Raw genomic sequence first — 21,666 nt, 5'->3', positions numbered from 1 at the left:
TGTAGAAAACCTTAATGGATTTTTGTGAACATAACTTCTCTTCTCCATAATTATTACATATATGGTGGTGCAGCTAGTGCTCCCACATCATGAGAGCATGGTGCTAGTTCCCATAATCGATTAGCGGGTACTCTTAGTCAACTTGCTCTAGTAAAATTGCTAGTATATGTGTTCTCGTGGAAAAAACTCAGGATCCATACCTTGGGCTATTCTTTAACCAACACCAGTACAGTTAGAGAGCTCTGTAACTGCTGCTTAGGACTGTGCTTTGCCAATCCCATCCACTCACACTGAGTCTCCTATTATCTAAATCCAATTATCTGCACAAGACAGTTAAAAAAAAAGCACTCGATTCGCTTCACAAGAAACCATGAAACTATTTCAGAACAAGATTAAAGAGGCCAAATCCATATATATTGGTAGTGGCACTGTAGTCATCTGATCCTCGAGTTACAAAAATTCTCTCAGAACAAGCTGTTTAACAACAAAGGAAACCCTGATACAATTTACATAACACAGGAAACAAAGGCCTTGCTCGTCACAACAGAAGTTTATGAAATATGCAATCAAGTAATTGAGTAACATAACTATAAGAAGTAATTAGTGTGGTGGTTGGCCTTGACATAAGTTATAGCCTATAGGAAAGACAAAATGATTTTTTGTTCATTCAGTAATTATCTGCTGGTAATTAAGTACAGAGAACTAGAAAGTACAAAACACTATATCTGTATAAATGAATGGTTGATTCAATGATACTGCAAGTATGGAGAATCTCTTAACCCAGGTTATCCATCCCAAGTATGCTACTATTTGACAGTTTGGAATAAATATTTTCTCTATCACTGTCAGAATCAGGTTGCCACAGCACAAACATTGGTCCCCTTTTATACAAAACATAGAAAGAAAAAAAATCCTGGAAAAGGCAAACACTTTATATTTCTTTATAGAAAATGCTTCTGTTATTGGATTCCAAGTTTGCTGTATAGTTTACCAATTTATGACATGTAATTTTCTTTGACTAAAAAAGAAAACAAATAAGATCCATTTTGGATCTCAGTGGATGGTAATATATTCAAGGTCCACTATGTAAATTATGTCCACTCAGATGCCATTAGTAAGTTTCGCTTCCAATAGAAAAGACTAGAGACTAGTTTGTAGTGGCTACTTTCTGACATGGGTATATGCTGTATCATATGCATTTCAAATATTAGATGTCTATCAAGTTAAACAACAAAAGTTAATGTGAAATTCATTTAAATGAACAATGTAAAACTAAAACAGTACTCAAGCGTTTATTTACCAAGTGCCCGCTTGCAATATAAGCTTGCTTTACATATTACAATTTCACAGATTCCAACAAACATATAGTAGATAATACATAAATGAACTGTTCACCCCAAACATACGCTTGTCATTGAAACATAAGATAGGTATGTCATAAACTCATAATCTTTATGTATTTCCTAATCCTATATGCTGTATGATATTACATATTTTAATTGAGAAGATAACCAACCAGCTGCTTCAGTTTCTTTACAAGAGAGCAGTGTACGATCGACTGCAAGATTCTAAGTTTTTGGATAGACAATTAGAAACTATATATCCTCTTTACTTTCAACTTCCAGACTGATCTCATTACGCCGTTGAAATGGAAGCGTAAATGGTGGATTGTACTGCAATCACAATAAAAAGGGGAAAAATATAACTAAAAGTTCAAAATACAGTGTGCTGATACCCTGAAATAGGTTATTCCGACACTTTCCGTCAATGATTGGGATAATGAACTCACCTGTGCAATTTCCACTGGAGTGCCCTCCTTCACGTGGTATTGTCTATCATCTTTCAAAGCTTTCCTTAACTTGGATTCCCGTTGCTTAATTTCCTCATCAGTGACAAAACCTGATTTACATCAGGAATATAATAGAATAATCGTCAATAAGCTGTTGACAACTGTAGACTTTTTTTAGCGCTAACTATACCTTTGCAATTCAAGCTACAATTACTATGAAATGTTCCATGCAATTGGGGTATAGTATCTATATTCGAATTACAAAACCAAAAAACTGTGCGAAATCGCTAATGCTCAGATACTCGCATAAATACTTGGATAAGCATTTGAATACAAAAACTCATGTATAATCAGCAACATTAATTCAAATTTATGCATATAGCCAATAGGTTACGGAGAGGACTGACCAGAAAAGGCAACAACTGCAACTAACTTCCTTGGAACCTCTTTGATCTTTACAGATGGATCTTTAGGCAATGGCAAATTGGCACCATATTTTGCGGGCATGACAAAAGACATTTTCCATTTTTCTTCATCTTCCACCTATTACATATTATAGTTTCAATTGGCCACAATTAAAGGAAGAAGATTGCTTATAAAATCATATAATCAAATGCAGTCTCCAAATAGTACTTAGTACTAACATAGGAAGCATGGAGAAGAATGTACCCTCTTTGTTATCACTGGAGTTGTCATTTCCATCTTCTCTCCATCAGACTGAACTTTACGCGTAAAAACCGGTGTGGTCATTTCCATTGTCTCCTTTGTGGTATTCTGGAAAAGCAGACGAACAAGGTATCAAGTGATTCATTCAGAAAAACCATCATTAGGACAACATAAAAATCCTTACAAGTATAAGTGAAGAAACGTCAAAGTACCTTACCAAACAGGTATTCAGCTAAGACATTGAACGATTGCGAAGAACCATTGAAGTCAAAACCAGTCTTTCCAGGCATCGTTGCCTCTGCTATAAAGTAAGGCTGGTTTCACACAATCACAACAACTGAATTGAGAAAATCACACAAAACCTTAACATATAAAAAGGTCAAAATCAACTAAAATAGTGAACTTTGAAAAGAGGTACCTCGACTTCTCTAATCTCATACTGGTCTCTCCTACTCAAAACTTTAAACTTCACCGTCTCCAAGTCCGGAACTAATCCAAATTAACACAACTAAATCTCAATAAAATGCATATATAAACGCATTAACACTCTCACTAGGAGCAAAAGTGGAAGCAAGGAAGCAGTACCTGACATGAGAGCTTCCTCGAGAGACCGAGCCTCGAATTGCTTGGGGAAGACGTACTTCGCCGTCTCCGTAGCCAAATCAAGCAAAACTGCAACAACAAGAACAAGAAGTAACGACCATATGTTACAGCCAAATTGGAATTGGAACCAAATTAAGCCTGAAATTCAAGAAAAATTAAGGGGAAATCGGAATTGAACATGTACGTCGCTGCGAGACGGCGGAGGCTTGGGCGGCGAGAGCGGCGACGAGTGAGATTCGGGCCTCGAGAGCGGACATAGTCCTTTTTCGCTGCACGGCGGGGCGATCGGCGGCCATGGAGATGGTTGTGGCGGTGAGCGGGTTAGGGTTTTGAGTAAGGGTTTTGGATTGGGGTGGCGGAGTGAAGACTGTGGCTTTGAGAAGAAGCATTTCTGTGGTTTTGGAATTTTGAATTTCTGAGTTGCAGAGAGAAAGAGGAGAAGGGGTTTTGGGTTGGGTCGAATGTGGTGGTGATTTTCCCGGGAAATTGTACTTTTGACTTTTCATATTGGCCCTCTCAATTGTTTGTATTTCCGATAATTTCCTGATAGGATGAGTATTTTTGTAGGTATGACCCCAAGTTGGTACTAGTTTGGTCACTAGTACTCTTCTTTACTTCTTTTATAGGGCACACATGTTTTGTATTTTCTGCCACGAAATGAAAAGTTCCAAGTGAGCACAACATGATATAAAAGGCAACCCCTGATTTCCATGATTTCCTGTCATGTTCATTTTGTTTTAGATGTGTTTTAATAAGCTAGCTAATCAATGATCCGAATAACGTGTTTGTTTCCGCATGATTTGTAGACGTGTTGATATCAATACGCACCAAATATGAAATATTGAAGGAAATTAAGCATATTTATTTTGTACACCACCTCCTAAGAGTATTTAAATTTCTTCTGAATGTGACCAGTAGATATGTTTTTTGAAGCAATGTGGTCGAACAACTATGAAGGATTATCGTCAAATTACTAGTATCACTCATTCGAAATATTTGATATTGAGATCTACCTATCTTGTATTATGTTCTAGCCGATTCGCCATCATCAAAGGGTTGAAATGCTCGTGTTCAGGCACAATTTTGAGCTAGAATTGTAGCACGCAAAAATCACAGGAGCAAAGTACAAAGATTCAAACATCCGCAGCTTGTAGTATTGCACTACCATAACATGTATAGTAGGTTTCTAGTATATGTCTTCATAAGAAGTTTTAGTTCTGTTATGTCACTCGTGATTTGATCTCCAAGTGTGTATGTTATATTGTCTATCAGTAGGGTTTGAAAAGTTTGTTGCAAATGATTTTTTAGGTGATAGCAAGTAGTCTAATAGACTTGGTACCATGGTTTTGTGTAACGGGACTGATGTGAGGTAGTTGTCCAAATATAAGTAGTACAGGTTGGCATTCTTTCCAATTTGTATGTATGGCTGGTACGTTTCATATTACTAATGACAATTTTATCAAATTGCACGTCTCAAATAGATTAGAGTAAATGGCTTGCGATTGAAAGCTTTTGGATCAATTTGGTCGGAACTTCAAGCATTCTGCTAGTACAGTGAAGTAAGAGGTTGGCAGCTAGAAGCTAGAAGTCCTACACTTGTAGTCTTGTACGAAATTCAGAAACAAAGTTAAAATTCAATATGCAGAACCTGACTCCAGTTGAGGGTTTGTGAATGGAATATTTTGGATCGATTTGGTCGGAATCTTCAGGAGAAAATTTCCAAGGTGGTTGACTCACATACACACGTCTATTATTAACATGAAAGTTCAAGAAAATTTCTATCTGAAAATTATTGAAAAAAGATAAGTATATGCTATCTGGTGCACATTCTTCACAACACAACAATACGTACTCGAGAAAGGAATTTGATATGAAATACATACTGGATGGAAGCACTTATAATTGTCCGGCAGGGTTCCTTCCTGAAATGGGATTGTAATGTCTATGTTAAGCAGCTTTTAGTAAACTGCAGCTTTTTAATACATTTCTAGCTTTTTAGAACTATCCTGTTATTGAAGTTTCATAGCTTTTTAATACTCCAGATGAACTTAATTTGCAAAATCTTCCACTGATTGATTATATGATAAAATACTGGTCACTCCTCACAGTTTTACAAACTCGATAGTTTACTCATCTAAGTTTCAATTTCAACTTAATTTTCAAATTTCTGTTTGCAAAAAAAAACAACTTAACACTCAAATTGGATGGAAAGATGACGGAATGATCAGATTACTCGAATTTAGAAAGTATAAGGAGTGATCAGTCGAAATTGAAACTTGAGGAGTAAACTGTCAAGTTTATGATAGTTTGAGGATTGACTAGTATTTTATTCTTGATTATATATATGCACAACTGCAGTCACACTGACATAGTTAATGTTGCAGTGTTGCACAGAATTGAAACTAGCTGGTCGGTAGTCAGTATATACTTATATATGAACAGCCATTCTTCTCAACTTAATAGCAAAAAAAGTAGTACAATTTCCATATCCTACAGAATAATGCAGAGACAGCAGAATCAAATTAGTTTAATGTCTTCTCTACCTCAATGTACCAGAACAAGTGCCCTTCGAACATAAACATACCCATTAGACTAAACCACATTAGGAACTACTACCGAATTAATGTAGTTAAACTGACTCAGAACTCAAGCATACATCTTCGTAATAGAAACCTTCAGCACTGCAATCTCATTTGTCTTTGAGATCAGCTCAAAGTTACAGACATCTCCCTTTTGCAGTTTGTTCTGGCTCGCAAATTGTCTCCAACCTCCACTGAACCTACTAGATTTCTCATAAGAATGGATCCAGTTCACATTCCAAGGCCTGCTTCCAACTTTAAGCGTTACGTAGTCTGGCTTGTGCATGTTCCTCATGAAGCTCCTTGGTGTGAGCTGCAAAAGTTGGATATAAAAGAGGTACATTAGCCAACTCTGATACTGAAACTTTACTCCTAGACATCATTTCAGTTCTTCTCAAATTTTGAAGAGTATGGCAATTGGCAAGACTCTTCTTTTGGTTTCAAAGTTAAACCAATATATAAGAAGCTAGGACTGCCATGCATACTGTGTCAGAATCTGGAAAGAAAATAGTATGATAGATGCATCAGTTTATTGGGTTCATGTTCCATACCAATGGTCCCTTGCTCAAATGAGTTTCAGACATCTCGACACTGAAGCAAGGATTTCCAGAACTGCTTGTGGTGGCTACATTATTACGACGTCTTCTTCTCTTTGACAATCTTTTTGCAGAAGTGGATTCCCCTGAATACATCAACAAAATGAGTGAAGACGATCTTCAAAAACTTTCTAGTAAAGCTTTTCAGTTGATAAGGAAACTTACTAGGAGACTCAGTCTCAGACACCAAGCTCATTGTAGTAACAGAATCAGAATCAATATTAATAACATCATGATCAACAAGAAGACCGTTACTTTCCCTGGCCCTTGACATCTTACTGCAGTGATCGTGTCCATAGATTTCAACTAAGAACTTTGCACGTTCAATGTAATGAAACACTACAAATTCATCAATTTTTAAACGATTTCCGACTGAAAATTGGTTCCAACCCTTTTCTAAGAAGAGTTCTCCACCAAGCCCCTTCACATCAACAGGCCAAATTCCGGAGAGACTATGAAGAAGGCACCGCTGAGGGACCTTCCCTTCAAAGTTCTCGCAAAACTCTTCGGGGATTTTCTGCGAAAATTTAAATCCCACAAATGGTCATGAAAAGATTTATAAGTAGAGAGCTTCTACATACACATAGAGCATCTGCACCAGCAGTTATGCCACATAGTTGGAAGATAAAACTGAAGTTGGCATATATGTTGTCTATAGTGCATTAGTGCATAAGCTAAAGACTACCGGCTACTGACTACTGAGTATATAATCCAAACACAAAGTAGCCTATGATCAGCAGAGATGTAAAGTTTGATCAATCATGTATTGGTCTAAAAAAACTCCTTTGTTTCTAGTCATAGCTCTTTCTTGAACAGTGAACAGCTGATAATTTTACACTCTTTTCCTTCTAAAAAGCATCATATAGAACACTAGAAACTGAAAAGTACATGTAATTTCTATTTGTCAGTTTGCTTTAGAAACCTGTAAAGGTCTCAGCTTTACAAGAGAAAGATGACAATGAAGGAAAGGACTGAAGAAACTTACAAGCATCCCAACTCTTAGAACAGAGTCATCAACACATTCATAAAAGCCTGGAAATTTGGAGTATCCATCCTCTGTTCTTCTGCTGCAAGAACCCATCAGAGAGTTGATTTTGCAACCTATTTATACTCCTTGTGATCCGAATAAGCTTTGCTGCTCTGGGGAAAAAGCAAGAAACAGCAAGATTCAAAGAAAAAATGAAAGTAGATGAAAGCCTAGCGAACCCAACTGAGCAATATATACAAAGAAATACAAACAAGTGGAAAATGGAACATGAAACTAATAATGTTAGTAAATGAAGCCATTAAGAAAAGCTGTAATGAACAGACTATCTGAGAACAAGGACATAGTACCAAAAACTATTGGTTCGAACATAAATGCCTTTGATTTCAGAAAAAATTAATACATATAAATGCTTGAAATTTTTTACATCCCAACTACCAAAAAAGCCTGTCATATAGAGTAAAATCTCTATAAATGACTAATTCCGGGACCGGAAGAAATTATTACTTTAGCGGATTATTATATTATCGATAAATGAATAATTTATTATTTTACATAGAGTTTTATTGTTATTTTATAGAGTTTAGTCTCACTACTATATCTATTTTTAACTAGAATTTTATATTTATTCACTTTTCAAATTTAGTATAATTTCATGCCTAAATGTAACTTTTAATGATAAGTTTAAATAATTACTTTCCTTAATTTGTATTATGAATTTTATTCACTATTTTTTTAATATTTGATCAATTATTAATTATTTTAACTAATTTTTAAATTTTATTAAATTAAATATTACTTTATATATTCAATGAGCCATAAAAAGATTTAAAAAAAATTATTATCTCATGCATTTAACGAGGTTTCTAATAATATACACTAGTCGGGACTAGAGAAAATTATTACTTAAGTTAAGTTATTAATTTATTAAATATTTATTTATCGAGGTTAGACGGTACTAATCTTGAATTAAAATAGTACTAATTCTGAAATACGAATAAGCTTAATCAGTTCAAAGCTTGTTTGGTTTCTCAATGTGTGCCTGCATCATCCTGCCGGTAAAGTCCTTCATATATTGTCTACCCTTTTCTAGTGTCAAGTTGGTCTGTCCTTTTGATTCTGTTTGATTCTGCATGTACTACTATCTTTGTTTCCTTCTCGTCCAATTACCGGTTTATGCTTTCATATAATACCACCAGGGTCCACAGATCTAGGAAAGCAGCAACATAAAATTATATCTGAACAACTTTAACAAAACGATATTTAACATCTTCACCATAATGGGGTTGCTTCTTTTGCAACCCAAACGTTACGAGTAGATTAGAAAGGGCTACATAAACACACAAAAATGTAGAAAGGGAATCAGGCTCGAGGTTCTTCTATGCATACAAGACGAAAGTATCATGCATCCAACCGTCTCTTAAGTTCTTGAACAATGTCACTTCTTTGAATTACAACGTCTTTCCCAGCTGCAGTGTCCCTCAATCTCACAACCCCTTCATTCTGTTCCTTTTCATTCACAATTATCATCCAGGGAATCTTAGAGTCCTTTGCTCGATCAAAGTGCTTTGTCATTCTCTTATTGATCAAGAATTCTGCTGGCACGTTGGCCTTCCACAACTCACCTGATAGCTCTGCTGCTAATCTACAATTATCCCATAATATACTCACTAGGACCTCTGTCTTGGTTGCCCGGGTTGTCTGTAATATATACCAACACATACATATGTGAGAACAGATCGTGCAATGAACAAATAACAGTTTATGAACATTTAGCCAATTAGCCATGAGTAATGACAGACAGCCAAAGCATATACTACGGGTAGATTATCAAATAGTCATGCGATTCCACACGCTGTGACCATAAAAGTTGGTTCAAATCCCAACTTTTTAGAAATCAAAAGAAAAGATAAGAATAATAATAGTATAATATTAATAAAGATTGTCATCTGACTTGCCCCATGAGTTCATGACCAGTAAACAACGGGTTGTTTCATATTTCACTAGCCTAACCCACCTCTGCCACCACCACTTCTATACCGGTATACCCCTATTTGCACCACTCAAATTTAGTGACTAATTAATCTTCAAGCATGTAAACGTATATACCTATTTCCACCACTGAAATTAAGTGACTAATTTATCTTCAATCATGTAAACATGTGCAACTAATGCAAGCAGCTGAGTATCATTACTTCAATAGAAGTTTGGACAGAAGTTGGGACTTGGATCAACTATACACCGAAAGCTCAGTGAGCCGATCTCTAAAGTTCAAGGACAACAAGGTTCAAGAGACATTAGTTAAATCATCCCTAATAATGTATAGCCAAGCAAATTCAAGGTTAATGTCAGATTTATAAAAACTTCTATTAGTTTTTACCCCATGAGAGATCAGGGAATGATAGGGATCTTCAGAATAGAGAAGAGTTGTCCCTCAAATTTGAGTTATAACCGAACATTATAAGTTATCCAAACTATAAGTGGGAAATTTTCATGTTTAGAGAAAACAAGCCAAATGTCACCTGATTCTGGTCTTTGTGAGTCTGCTCCATAATAGCAAATACTCGCTCAATTCCAAGGCTCACACCAACTGCTGGAACTTGCTTTGTACCGAACATACCTATAAGGTTGTCATATCGTCCGCCAGCCGCAATGGAACCCATCTGTGACAACCAAAAGTTTATATCATCCGTGAAACACAGAAGTTAATGCCAAAAATATAACATAGAAGAACCTTTACTATGACTTGCATTCACTTAAACTAAAAACTAAATTGATGCACTGTTCCTCTTGTAGGAACATAAATTGTGGAAGAACTCACAAAATGGGATGCCACTGCTGTAATGGCGGGGCTAAATCAGGATGATATGGCAGTAGCCTTGGCTTTCAAATTTAAATCAACTCCTACTTTTCTTATTTCATATGTCCTCAAATATTCTTTTCGAAGGCATCATCAATTTTTTTTTTTTTGGAATGTCAAACAGAGCAACATCATATTGATTAGTGGAATGTCACAAGGCACTTGTCAGGTGATATAGATTATACAAGACATATAATGAATGCAAAGAAATTCCAAATGCCATACATAATTTTACCTGTGCGCCGCCCTTGAAAACAGCTTCATATATGACTCCAGTATAATAATCAAGACCCCTTGCAAGACTCAAGTCAAACACTACTTTTCCAATACACTGCGAACTTTCCAAACATTCAAACAAGATCTGCAGGTCATCCAAAGCATCTTTAGATGAACTGTTCTCCAAGAACTTGCTGCCCTCCTGTTTAAGCTTAGATAACAATTGCAAAGGATGTCCTCGCTCTTTCACAAAAGTACCTATTTTGTCAGCAGTCTCAACAGTCAAACCCTTCTCCTCAACCTAGAAACAATAATACATACCAAACACAAAACCTCATAAGTCCACATAGGAGAAACAAGTTAGGACTAAACTAACTAATAAAAGCACAGTAGATTATAGGCCTACATAATGAATATGAAGAAAAGCACACACAATGAAAAACAAATGCATATGCTGAAGGGAACTAATTAAGGAACTAAACTGTTTCTGGGGCAAATGAGAATTTCTGATGGTTGAAGCATTGACTAAGATAAATATCCTCTGGGGTCCATACTCAAATATTAGTTTCAAAAGATTAGACAGATAAAGGACTAAACACTATATTTCATGGTTGGAAATTGATTGAGAGTACTTAATATAACCAAGAAAATACCAGTTAGGCAAGAATTCAAAGTGAAGAAGCAGAAATATAACAAACAATTAAGTAGTGTACTTTCTATTTGTTAAGGTGTTTGCATACAAAGCTTTCACAAATGTTTTCGTTTTTTACGCATGTGATTATGCAGTTTTATTAAGCTTTACTTGAAATCAGGAGCTAAATTATCTAGGTAGAAGATCATGTATACTTCCTGGTCCTACGTATTGCATGGTAGAGTACCCGTTATCTCTTAATATCTTTAAGGAAACACACAGTGCCCTGCCATCCATTAAAATTCATCCAATATATCAGCTTAATATACTCTTTTTTTTGCTTACTAGGGTGCCCGGATCTTTAACCCGACCCAACTAATCCCTAGGCCTCCCGCCTGAGCCCACAACATTATGGGAAACTGGGAACTGTAGCAATTGCTATGGTAGAGGGTGAATCCCAGACCACTTGGGAGCAAACTGAAGTGTCTGACAACTCTTTGGAATTCTTTGAAAAGAGCAAAGACAATAAGTTGACAAATGACAAAGAAACTCAAAGCAAGAACATGTAAACCACGTGAACCAAGACATAGATATATCAGCAAAGCCCATGATGTGGAATACATATGATTTTGAGACTTTACCATTTCTTTTTTTATTTGCTCAAACGACTGCTTGTCTAATTTGTCAATACTGGAGCATATAGTTCTGAATTTTTCAGGAGGTACCCCACATATTTCCAACATTCCATCCAACAACTTTCGGTGATTTAACTTAACCTGCGAAAGAAACACCAACAGGAAATTATAGATTATAAACTTATGAAGTATCTAGTGTATAAGGCAATTCAAAATCTGAATCAAACTGAAGATAACTTATCAAATTCGCACATCAATTACAAGGTGAGGACTCAAATTATGTGGAAGTTCATCACTATATAAAGATGAAGGATATTTACAAACATAAAAATTTATAGCCATATACATAGCAATGAGAAAAATGATTTGCTTCAACTCTTTCTACTACTATCAGAACCTTGCAATAATGCATCATGCTTTAATGTATTTCCCACTCAAAGCTTTTTATTAACCATAGGATTAACACAAACCATATCAGATATCAGTGACCAATAATTATCTACAAGGAGCAGTGGGACTATTCAGTTCTTCAACTTACAAAAGAACCTTTTCTAGAAAATGATGCATATCAAAGGAGCAAGCCTTGCTTATAAAGAATTACCTCGTACTCCCCAATATTCAGCGCATCAAGAAGTTCTGTTAGCACATAGACAGCCTCAAAATCTGAAACCATGTTATCACTTTGCCCAGCAATATCAAAGTCACATTGGTAGAACTCACGGTATCTACCCTTAGAGGGATTGTCTCTTCTGTAGACCTTTGCTATTTGGTACCTTTTAAAGGATGTGATGCCATTCATAGCAACATACCTAGCAAATGGAACAGTCAAATCATATCGCAGCGAGGAAAGCTCTCCTCCCTGCCAACAATTCAAAACAAAAGGCACATCAGATGTGCAGACAGCAGTCTTTGGCTAAATATCTATAAAGGGTTCTACAAAGTTATACTTCCACTCCACTTCACGTTGCATTTACATGAAGCATGACAAGCAACAAAACTCAGCAAACAACTTAAAAGGACAGGATTTCCGGTCTTCTATTAAATAGGGAAAAGGTGAGATGAAGATACTTACCTGGTCAGCAAGATCATAAATCAATTTTGAATCTTCCCCATATTTGCCCATGAGAGTGTCTCTCAGTTCAAAAACTGGAGTATCCAGGGCTGTGGCTCCATGCTTCTCAAACACCTCCTCTATTATAGAAAACGCTTTCTTTCTTATTGTCATTTGTTCTTTCGCAAAGTCACGAGTTCCCTAGCATGCAGAATAATAAGTTAACAGTCAGAATGCTAGTAATTCCACTCACTACAATCCAAAAAACAGTATCAAAGACGAATAAAAATCCGGCAAAGGCAACTGAATCTACTAACAAGTTCATAATATCAGAGAGAGAATCTACAGACAAGTATCATAGTTGTTAATAGATTGAACTTCTTTGAGAATCTATTAAACCTAATTCGATCCTGCTTTCATACAAGATATTTTTGTCAAACAGAGGATAAGGTCATAGTTGCCAGAATTTACAAATTTCGAGGCTAGATACTAATAACAGGCCTTCCCATATTGAATTTACTCTTACTAAACAAAAGCATCAATTTTCCTTATCTCCAAACCATCAATGAAACAAAATCTATCCGAAAGAAAGCGTTTGAGTTCCAGTAATGCAACTACCTTTGGAAGCTTTGGGAGTCTTCTAGACTCATTGCTTTCTACAATCTCCTTCACCTTGTTCAACAAACCATCAAAATCAGAGCTATTTGGGTCCAGAAACAGCTCCTTAACCCCATTTTCCAACAACTCTGAACCATCAGTAGCATTTCCTCCTCCCACACCCTGAAGCCTATCTCTAATCAACTGCACCATAACAGACGTCCCCTTCCCCAAAACCACCTTCTTCTTCTTCTTCCCTGCTTTCGCATTCTCTTGTCCCTTCTCTTCACCACTCAACTCTCCTCCCTCCAGCGCCACAAACGCTACCGTCGCCTCCAAAGACACAATCTTCCAAACAAGCTCCATCACCACATTGACTCTATGCGCAAACTTGGCATAACTCTTCTCATCTCCAATAGCCAACTCCATAACCAACTTAGTCCCACCTCTTAACCTCTCATCACTACTAGTACATTGCTTCCCAAACCACTCCACCAACCTCTCGCTCCCAACTGCCTCCAAATCCAACCTGGCTCGCCGGAGACTGCTACTCCCCAAGTCAAACAGCGCCATTGCCAACCCCAACAACGCTTTCCTCTCCGACTCAGCGCTCTGTGAACCGCCGGAGTTCAGCCTAGCTCGAGTCACAGCATGCAACGATTTCACCTCCGTTCTCAGGCCGCCGTGAATGTTCAGAATCTCCGATACAGCTCCGATCTCAACTTTGCCGACTAACTTGGAACCGTTCAGCAAAACCTTCATGTCATTAGCGACTCCCTTCTCCTCCTTCAAACCAAAGCCGTCGCCGGCGTCAACCGAACTGAACCCCGCCACGTCAGCCCTCAGCGCCTCGCAAGAGAGCGCCGCCACGGCGTCCGAGATCGTCGAGAGAGCCGCGGACTGGCGGTCGAGAAGCGCGCAGACGCCGTACAAGGCCGACGAGTCCTTGAGGTTCGCCAACGCGAGAGTCTCCTCGTCGGTCAAATCGAGAGCCTCCGAAGCTCCGATGAGTAGAGAAGAGTTGGAATTTAGGGCTTGGGCGATTCGGAGCGGGAGAAGCTGACGGATGCCGGTGACGGAGAGGAGCTTGGCGAGGAGGACGACGAGGGAGGCTCTGGATTCTTCGACGGACGGGGAGGGAGGGAGGAGAGAGAGGAGGTTGTGAGGCTTGACATTAGCGGCGGCGGCGGCGGTGGAGGAGGGGAGCCTGTCGAGGGCGGAAGAGTCGATGGTGACGCGAGCGAGGGAGTTGGCGACGGCGTAGACGGCGGAGGAGGAGAGAGAGGAGCCTTTACCTCCGATTCTCATGAGTGGGAGGTCCGCCATTGTAGAGCTTACTGAGACTAGTAAGGTCCCTTGTCCGCCGCTAGCTGTATATATGCACTCGAGGGTTTAGCGAGTCGGATACGTCAACTGGGCCGGGGAGACTTGAAAATGTTTCTTCGTTTTCTTTCTGTCAAAGTCTAAAACTCATCTAAATAAATAATTTGAGACCTATAAGACCACTATTCTGATTCTCATCTATTATACTTGAAGGCCAAGTTTCAGTGTCTTTAAAAATATAATTTACTCCTTAAATTTGATTTTTAAGACTTGGGGTTCAAGTTTGAATGCTGGACCTCTGTGTTTTCTATCTTTTTAATCATCTTATTCTTTTCAATGCATTTGTTTATAAATTCGAATAAAGGATCTTCAAAAGAACACACATAAAACTGCATGCAGAAGCAAAAATTCTCGTTCAAACCAAAATGTGTTCGGGGGAGAAATATATAATCAGTCTGTGTACGTAGGAAGATTGAAAATCCAACAGAGAAACAACTCGCTTGACTATTACATTTCCAAATAGATCTCTTCATCACTGCAACATCATTTTCAACGTAAGATGGTACCAGTTTGCTCTTTAGTACTATTTTCTGCTGATAACCAGGGGGCATCCACATATGCTTTGCAGTTTGCACTTTTCTGGCATGACATGTCTGAACATGAAAATTTGAATACATGATATATATACTCATACATGATTTATGTACGTAACAGGTTATCAAGTCATGTTGTTTCAGCTTTGAATGTGTTTTAGTTAGGGACTTAGGGGTAGCAAAAATGAGCCAAACAAAACCGAACCAAGTCTTACCAACCGAACTAAGTAAGTTGGTTACTAAGTATTTCGGTTACCAAAACTTCGGTAAGGTAGTACCGAACCGATTTCTTTAAGTTGGACAGTAATGGTAATGGTTTTGGTGAAAGTTTATATTACCGTACAAACCGAGTTTTTTTATTTTTTATTTATTATTACATATATTGATCTTAGTCGTTGATATATCTCAAATTATGGCTCGTCAACGGGCCGGCCTTACAGGCTTGTATTAGAAAAAAAACATAATACTCATATTTAAGGGTTTGAAACAATAAAAGAATTATTAGAAAATATTCTTAAAAAAAGTCACAAATAAAATTCTAATTTTAAAATATTGTCGATCGAAACCGATAGATGTGATCGATATATATATTTAGGGACCCTGTAAAATTTTTGTCTGTTTTGAATATGGTTTGACCATCTGTACCCATGGTTAACTAAAAAAGATGTGTTTTGACATAATAAAACCTCATTGACCGGAGCTTTGTCAAATGGGTTTTCTTGTTGCGACCACCCACGATTGATGACAAAAATTAGAAATTAGGTGATTTTGAATATGTAAACAGGTTTCGATATTCGCATCTTGATAATGGGTCCTCTCTTAGGGTATATTAGTGGTGTTTTTGGTTTACCGAAAATTTCGACGATTAAACGAGGTCTGAATCGGATGAAATTTTTAAAATGGTCACTAAATATATATACCAATCACATCGGATGGTGTCGATCGATTCCGAGAAGTTTCCTTCATATAGTCGCTTCATAATGCGATGATTTTATTATAAATCTAATATAAAAGTTATGATACATTAGTGGACACTTCGGTGATCGACAACTCCAGTTCGAAATATAGTCGATCGACACCAGAATATGTGATCGGTATATATATTTAGAGAACCAATGTCTAAAGCTCCAACTCAGTCCAAACTAATGTCTAGCACAAGAGGAGATTAAAGTCATCAATGTTACTATTCTATATCAGTCCTTGAATTTGTTAATTTGTTCATATTATGATGTTGGAGTGTTGGACAATACTGTGTAATCGCATTAGCATTTGAGGGATATTGTTGTATTAAGAAGCTCGGTCCAAAATTCAACTATGAACTATGAAGTTTGTTTAAATTTCTTTTGTAAACAAAGAAATTAGTCTGTGCCTTAAACTTAATTGGGCCGATAGCATATCTTGGTAGAGGCCTATTACCAACCGAAAATATCGGTATATCAAAAACTTGGTACAAAGGCTTAAGTGGTCGGTAATGATACAAATTTTCTCATTACCAATTACAATTGGTTGGTAGATGGTAATGACAAAAATGAATTGGTAATGTACCGAACTCAGTCCTAGTTTTAGTAACTACAGACTGCAGCGCAGGACCATCTATGCCAATAAATTTTTTACTTATAGCTAGACACATTACAGTTAGTTTAATCTCAGTAGGCATAAGTATGAAATAGTTGCATCACTTGAATGTTAGTATGCACTAAGCATAAAATATTGTAGGAAACTAAATGTATTCACATAATCTATGTTTTGATTTCCAAAGGCTAACTAAGTTTTATTTGCATGGGCTAACCAATGTTGAAAATTATCTTAAACGGAAGCATGACTATTGCGATTAATGGCTTTGAATACAAGAGTTGTCAGATTTAGTTAGTATTTAACCATGATGCATAGAGCCTAAATTACTTTGTTATTTAATTCAAATTATCTTCTTCTTTTTTTGGTAATGAAGAAATTCATTAAGAGAACATCCCAACAAGGCCCAATACAAGGGAAAATAAATAAGATACAATCAGCTATACCATATAGGAATAGCAATAGACTTTACGACTTGAAGACAACAAAAGAGAAATTCCAACGAAAGTCGCCGGAATAGAAACTACTTTGCATGTGGGCAAGGAAGGCCATCATTGCGCAAGACAAGAGTGAGGGATGGTGGTGGCTAGTTAGCCCATCGCAAAGGATCCACCAATCCATAACCAATCGTAGCAGCAGCATTAGCTACTCAGTTAGCCTCTCTGGGAATCAAATCCCATTTTACATCGGCAAAACTAGAGCTCTTGGATCGGATCTGCTGTATAATCAGTTGTGTATTCCAATCAACCTTTTTTCAATTTGTTCAATTTGATCTCCTCAATAACTTCCAAAGAGTCAGTATCCACCATGATATTGTGCAGGTGAAGACTAGCAGCAAGGTCAATTCCAATGAGAACAGACAAAGCCTCTGCCTCTGTAATCGAACCATTGATGCTCCTATCACAACTCCCAGCCACCATCTCCCTCGAATTGTTCCTAATCACCACACCAATAACAGATCAGTTGGGAAACCAAGAGGCATCAGTATTGATTTTGTAGTAATCAATAGGAGGAGGATTCCATGGATGAGCCACTTTAAACTTCTTGAGCGTCACTGCCGTACCAAACTCCCTAACCAAATTCACGGCAGTATGCATAGTAGAGACAAGACAAATAGGCTTCCTCTGATACACAAAACAACACCTACCTTTCCAAATACACCAACAGATGGCACTGATTAAGGTAAGATCAAAATCTGAATTCTTGCTCTTTTTGATACATGGCATAAGCCATTGATCAATTGTAGTAATGCTTTGCTTGTCAATTATAAGACCAAGTGGGGAGGAGAACCACACTGGTTACACCCATGGGCAAAGAAGAAGAAGATGTTCAAATGTTTCTTCTGCATCTCCACATAATAGACAAATAGGGCTAGTGTTGATGTGTCGCTTGTAAAGAATATGCATAATGTGGGCTGCCCCATTTAAGACCCTCTAAAGAAACATTTGAACCTTAGGAAGAGTCTTAATATTCCAGATGGCCTTCCAAACTTTTCTGTCAACATTATGTGAAGTAGACACACCATTGAAGCAATAGGAATAATCCCTTTGGTGTAACCAGTGATAACCAGAGGCCACTGTATAGATACCATTTTTATTGTGAGACCATAAGAAATGATCTTTTTCCCCTTCAACACCAATAGGAATACCACTAATACGCATGAGATCCCGAGGATGAACACAATTCATAATAGCACCAAGGTCCCAAGTTTTGTTGCTCCAATTGATCAGAGAGTTAACTAAATATGGGGGGGAGGGGGGGGGAGGTAGGGATATGAGCAATAACACGGATGCTAGCAGCATTAGGAAAAGGGAGCCACTAATCTTGCCATATATCAATAGAGACACCACCATTAACCTGCCAAAATCCCTCATTTATTAAACAGTCTCTAGCAGCCAGTAAACTAGACCAAGCCCAAGAAGTTATGTACCCTTTAGTAGCTCTCTCAAAAGAAACATCTGGGAAATAACACCCCTTAAGGACTTTAACCCATAAAGACTCCGGCTCAGAGACGATCCTCCAGCATTGCTTAGCAAGGAGAGTAGGGTTGAAGTGACGAAAAACACGAAACCCCACTCCACCCATTTCTATAGACATCCCCATGAACTCCCAGCTCTTCCATGGATCTTATTACCCTTCTCACTTTTTCCCCACCGGAAATTATTAATGATGAAATTTAACTCATTGCAAGTGTCAGTTGGGAGCTTAAAGCAACTCATAGGATAGGTAGGGATGGCAAAAACAATTGATTTTATAAGTGTTTCTCTACCAACCAAAGACACAGATTTATGTTTCCAACCCTCCACCCTTGTAGAGACTTTGTCCTTAAGAAAGGAAAGAGCTTCTCTCTTAAATCGACCTCATAGTGAGGGGAGCCCAAATAAACACCTAGATTAGAATCCTCCTTGAAATTCAAAAGCTCACCCATCAAAAGAGCCATTTGTCTAGGTGTGTTAGGAGACAAATAAATGCTGGACTTATCTATATTAATCAGCTGACCTGAAGCAGTACAATACTCCATTAAAATGCCATGTAAAATACTACAATTAAGTAGAGTACCTTTAAGAAAAAAGAGGGCATCATCAACAAAGAAAAGGTGGGATAAAATAGGGCACCCCATATTTAAGCAGATCCCCACCAAATTCTTCTCCATAACTGTTTTAGTGATTCTACAAGAGAGAACTTTGCTCACAAGTAAGAAAATGTAAGGAGATAATGGATCCCTTTGTCTTAAACCCCTCGTAGGCATAAAAAACTTCCTTGGCTTGCCATTCAAAACAATGGAGAAAGAAACCGATCGAACACAAGACATAATTAGCATAATCCATCTCGGATCAAAGCCAAAATAGAAAAGAGTAGCTTCTAGGAAATCCCACTCCACACGGTCATATGTCTTATTCATATCCAACTTGAGACCGAACTCATGATTCTCCCCTTCCTTCTTCAAGTTCTAGTAGTGGTACGCTTCATGAGCAATTATTAGGTTGTCCTAGATGAGGCGACCCGAGACAAATGCATTTTGATTATCCGAGACTATTGTAGGTAGAATGACTTTCAACCTATTAGCCAAAACCTTAGAAAGTATCTTGTAGGAATTGTTACAAAGGCTAATGGGGCGAAAATGTCCAGTCATCTCCGGAGTGGGAATCTTAGGAATCAATACAATATGAGTCTTGTTGAGTTCCTTCAAACAAACAATACCATTGATGAAATCATGAGAAGCTTGCCAAACAATTTTATGTACAATAGCCCAATACTTATGATAAAATAACCCTGGAAAGTCATCAAGCCCTGGTGCCTTTAGTGCTCCCAACTGATGGGTCGCATCACTAACTTCTTCAATAGACACATTAGCCAATAATTGTTCATTCATCTCCGTAGTGACAGAACTAGACACTCTGAGAGAAAATCCCTAGTTCCGATGACCATCAGATGAGAAAATGTTTTAAAATTGGGATTCAAATTCTATCCGTACACCATCTTCACCACATATCCAGTCACCATTTGCCCCCAAAATTTCAAGGATATGGTTCCTTTGTCTCATATGGATAGTAGATAAATGGAAAAATCTAGTATTTGAATCCCCAGATTTTAGCCACTGTATGCGAGAGCGTTGATGCCAATTACGCTCCTCCCTCATCCATAAAGTGCTAATAGAGGATTCCAACACAACTTGTCGATTCGCACTGGTTAAATGATTAATCTTCTATAGCGTATCTAACTCCAGTAAAGTCTCTTTAAGAAGAGCACTATTACACTTAGGAAACTTTCTTTTATTTCAGCACATAAACTTGGACCTGCAATTTCGGAGATTAGTTACCCAATTGGCCACATTAGACATAGAAACATCATCCTTCCAACAATCAGTAACTATCAATTTAGCATTTGCTTCCCTGCCCAATTGGACTCAAAATGAAATAAGGGCATTCCCCTTCTAATAATAGAGCTAGTACTTAAGAGAATCAGATTGTGATCAGATCCAATCCTGGTCAAATGCGTAAGAGAAGAATTATGCCACTTGAGAAGCCATTCCTTATTAACAATAGCCCTATCTAGACGTTCTTGCAAGACAACAACACCATTCTCTTGATGAACCCAGGTGAAAGCTTGTCCCTTGTACCCAATGTCTAGAAGGCGTCCATTATCCATGAATTCCATCCGAAAATTCCTACGATGATTAGGCCAGCAAGCCCCTCCCTCACGTTCAAAGTGATACTGAACCTCATTCAAATCTCCAATAATTAACCATTCACCATAGCAGCCCCTAGTTACATTCATCCAGTGTTCCCAGAATACACACTTATCTTCATTATAAGGTGGACCATACCACCAGCTAATCTTCACCCCTTGTTCACACTCAGGCCCCTTAAGAACAGTATTAATATGAAATTTGGAATAAGATACAAAATCTAATGTAACTTCATTCTTCCACCATAAACATAGACCACCAGCAATAAAGATAGAATCAACGAAATAAGAATGATCAAAACCAAACAGATCTTTAATATCCTCAAGATAATCCTCATGTTGGTGGGTTTCAAAGAGAAATACAACCACTGGCTTCAGCAAGAACACATCTCTCGCAAAGTTTGAATTGTCAAGGATCTCCCCATTCCTTGACAATTCCAAGAAAGTAGATTCATGGTTGCCGTGCGACTGTTATAGGCCAGCCGCCACGACCTTGGGGGTAGGAATCATCCCCCTTCCCACTTGATATCAGCAAAACTGATTAAATTTGACCTTGTATCAAGGTTGTTATTCACTAGATTTCAAGAATGTAAAGGTTTCATAACTAAACTGATACATAGATTCGTAATGCAAAACTTGATTAGCAAGTCACCGAAACCAAAACACTTTTTGACAAGCTTTTATTCAAGCTACTAACATCAACCAAGCTTCCAAACTCGATTAACACTGTTGCAAGTTTTTTCTAGCCTCGAGGGTACAACAAGAGCTTTTTAATTAAACTG

General features: G+C 37.7%; 3 protein-coding genes across 3 annotated transcripts; all 3 read right to left on the bottom strand.

Moving 5' to 3' along the window:
- Nucleotides 1-1,297: 1,297 nt before the first annotated feature.
- Nucleotides 1,298-3,501, bottom strand: LOC126799633 (heme-binding-like protein At3g10130, chloroplastic). The gene is made up of 8 exons (XM_050526870.1): nucleotides 3,243-3,501; nucleotides 3,041-3,127; nucleotides 2,874-2,944; nucleotides 2,668-2,769; nucleotides 2,459-2,563; nucleotides 2,197-2,332; nucleotides 1,790-1,899; nucleotides 1,298-1,673 (listed from the first exon to the last, which is right to left on the bottom strand). Exons 1-8 carry the CDS (start codon nucleotides 3,445-3,447, stop codon nucleotides 1,596-1,598), a joined length of 894 nt encoding a protein of 297 aa, XP_050382827.1. The 5' UTR covers nucleotides 3,448-3,501; the 3' UTR covers nucleotides 1,298-1,595.
- Nucleotides 3,502-5,704: 2,203 nt separating this feature from the next.
- LOC126796870 (putative B3 domain-containing protein Os03g0621600) lies at nucleotides 5,705-7,314 on the bottom strand. The gene is made up of 4 exons (XM_050523587.1): nucleotides 7,219-7,314; nucleotides 6,399-6,750; nucleotides 6,189-6,319; nucleotides 5,705-5,950 (listed from the first exon to the last, which is right to left on the bottom strand). The coding sequence occupies exons 1-4, from the start codon at nucleotides 7,312-7,314 to the stop codon at nucleotides 5,705-5,707; spliced, it is 825 nt and encodes a 274-aa protein (XP_050379544.1).
- A 1,127-nt stretch (nucleotides 7,315-8,441) lies between these two features.
- LOC126799004 (histidine--tRNA ligase, cytoplasmic) lies at nucleotides 8,442-14,550 on the bottom strand. The gene is made up of 7 exons (XM_050526108.1): nucleotides 13,230-14,550; nucleotides 12,633-12,812; nucleotides 12,162-12,419; nucleotides 11,567-11,701; nucleotides 10,314-10,595; nucleotides 9,741-9,881; nucleotides 8,442-8,919 (listed from the first exon to the last, which is right to left on the bottom strand). Exons 1-7 carry the CDS (start codon nucleotides 14,532-14,534, stop codon nucleotides 8,620-8,622), a joined length of 2,601 nt encoding a protein of 866 aa, XP_050382065.1. The 5' UTR covers nucleotides 14,535-14,550; the 3' UTR covers nucleotides 8,442-8,619.
- Between the last annotated feature and the right edge of the window lie 7,116 nt (nucleotides 14,551-21,666).

The sequence above is a fragment of the Argentina anserina genome, chromosome 6, assembly GCF_933775445.1.
Source record: "Argentina anserina chromosome 6, drPotAnse1.1, whole genome shotgun sequence".
Lineage (NCBI taxonomy): Eukaryota > Viridiplantae > Streptophyta > Magnoliopsida > Rosales > Rosaceae > Argentina > Argentina anserina.
The sequence above is the reverse complement of the archived record's forward strand: the minus strand, read 5'-3'. Positions and strand labels throughout refer to the sequence as shown.

What these genes read in the sequence shown, in the direction of transcription:
- LOC126799633 (XM_050526870.1), bottom strand. Translation starts at nt 3,447, where the DNA reads ATGCTTCTTCTCAAAGCCACAGTCTTCACTCCGCCACCCCAATCCAAA. An exon ending in CGAGGAAGCTCTCATGTCAG is followed by an intron (nt 2,945 to 3,040) that starts GTACTGCTTCCT and finishes AATTTGGATTAG; the next exon opens with TTCCGGACTTGGAGACGGTG. An exon ending in CTCCAGTGATAACAAAGAGG is followed by an intron (nt 2,333 to 2,458) that starts GTACATTCTTCT and finishes AATATGTAATAG; the next exon opens with GTGGAAGATGAAGAAAAATG.
- LOC126796870 (XM_050523587.1), bottom strand. Translation starts at nt 7,314, where the DNA reads ATGGGTTCTTGCAGCAGAAGAACAGAGGATGGATACTCCAAATTTCCA. An exon ending in TTCTAAGAGTTGGGATGCTT is followed by an intron (nt 6,751 to 7,218) that starts GTAAGTTTCTTC and finishes AAATTTTCGCAG; the next exon opens with AAAATCCCCGAAGAGTTTTG. An exon ending in ATTTGAGCAAGGGACCATTG is followed by an intron (nt 5,951 to 6,188) that starts GTATGGAACATG and finishes CAACTTTTGCAG; the next exon opens with CTCACACCAAGGAGCTTCAT.
- LOC126799004 (XM_050526108.1), bottom strand. Translation starts at nt 14,534, where the DNA reads ATGGCGGACCTCCCACTCATGAGAATCGGAGGTAAAGGCTCCTCTCTC. An exon ending in AGCAAATAAAAAAAGAAATG is followed by an intron (nt 10,596 to 11,566) that starts GTAAAGTCTCAA and finishes TATTGTTTCTAG; the next exon opens with GTTGAGGAGAAGGGTTTGAC. An exon ending in TTTTCAAGGGCGGCGCACAG is followed by an intron (nt 9,882 to 10,313) that starts GTAAAATTATGT and finishes TGGTTGTCACAG; the next exon opens with ATGGGTTCCATTGCGGCTGG.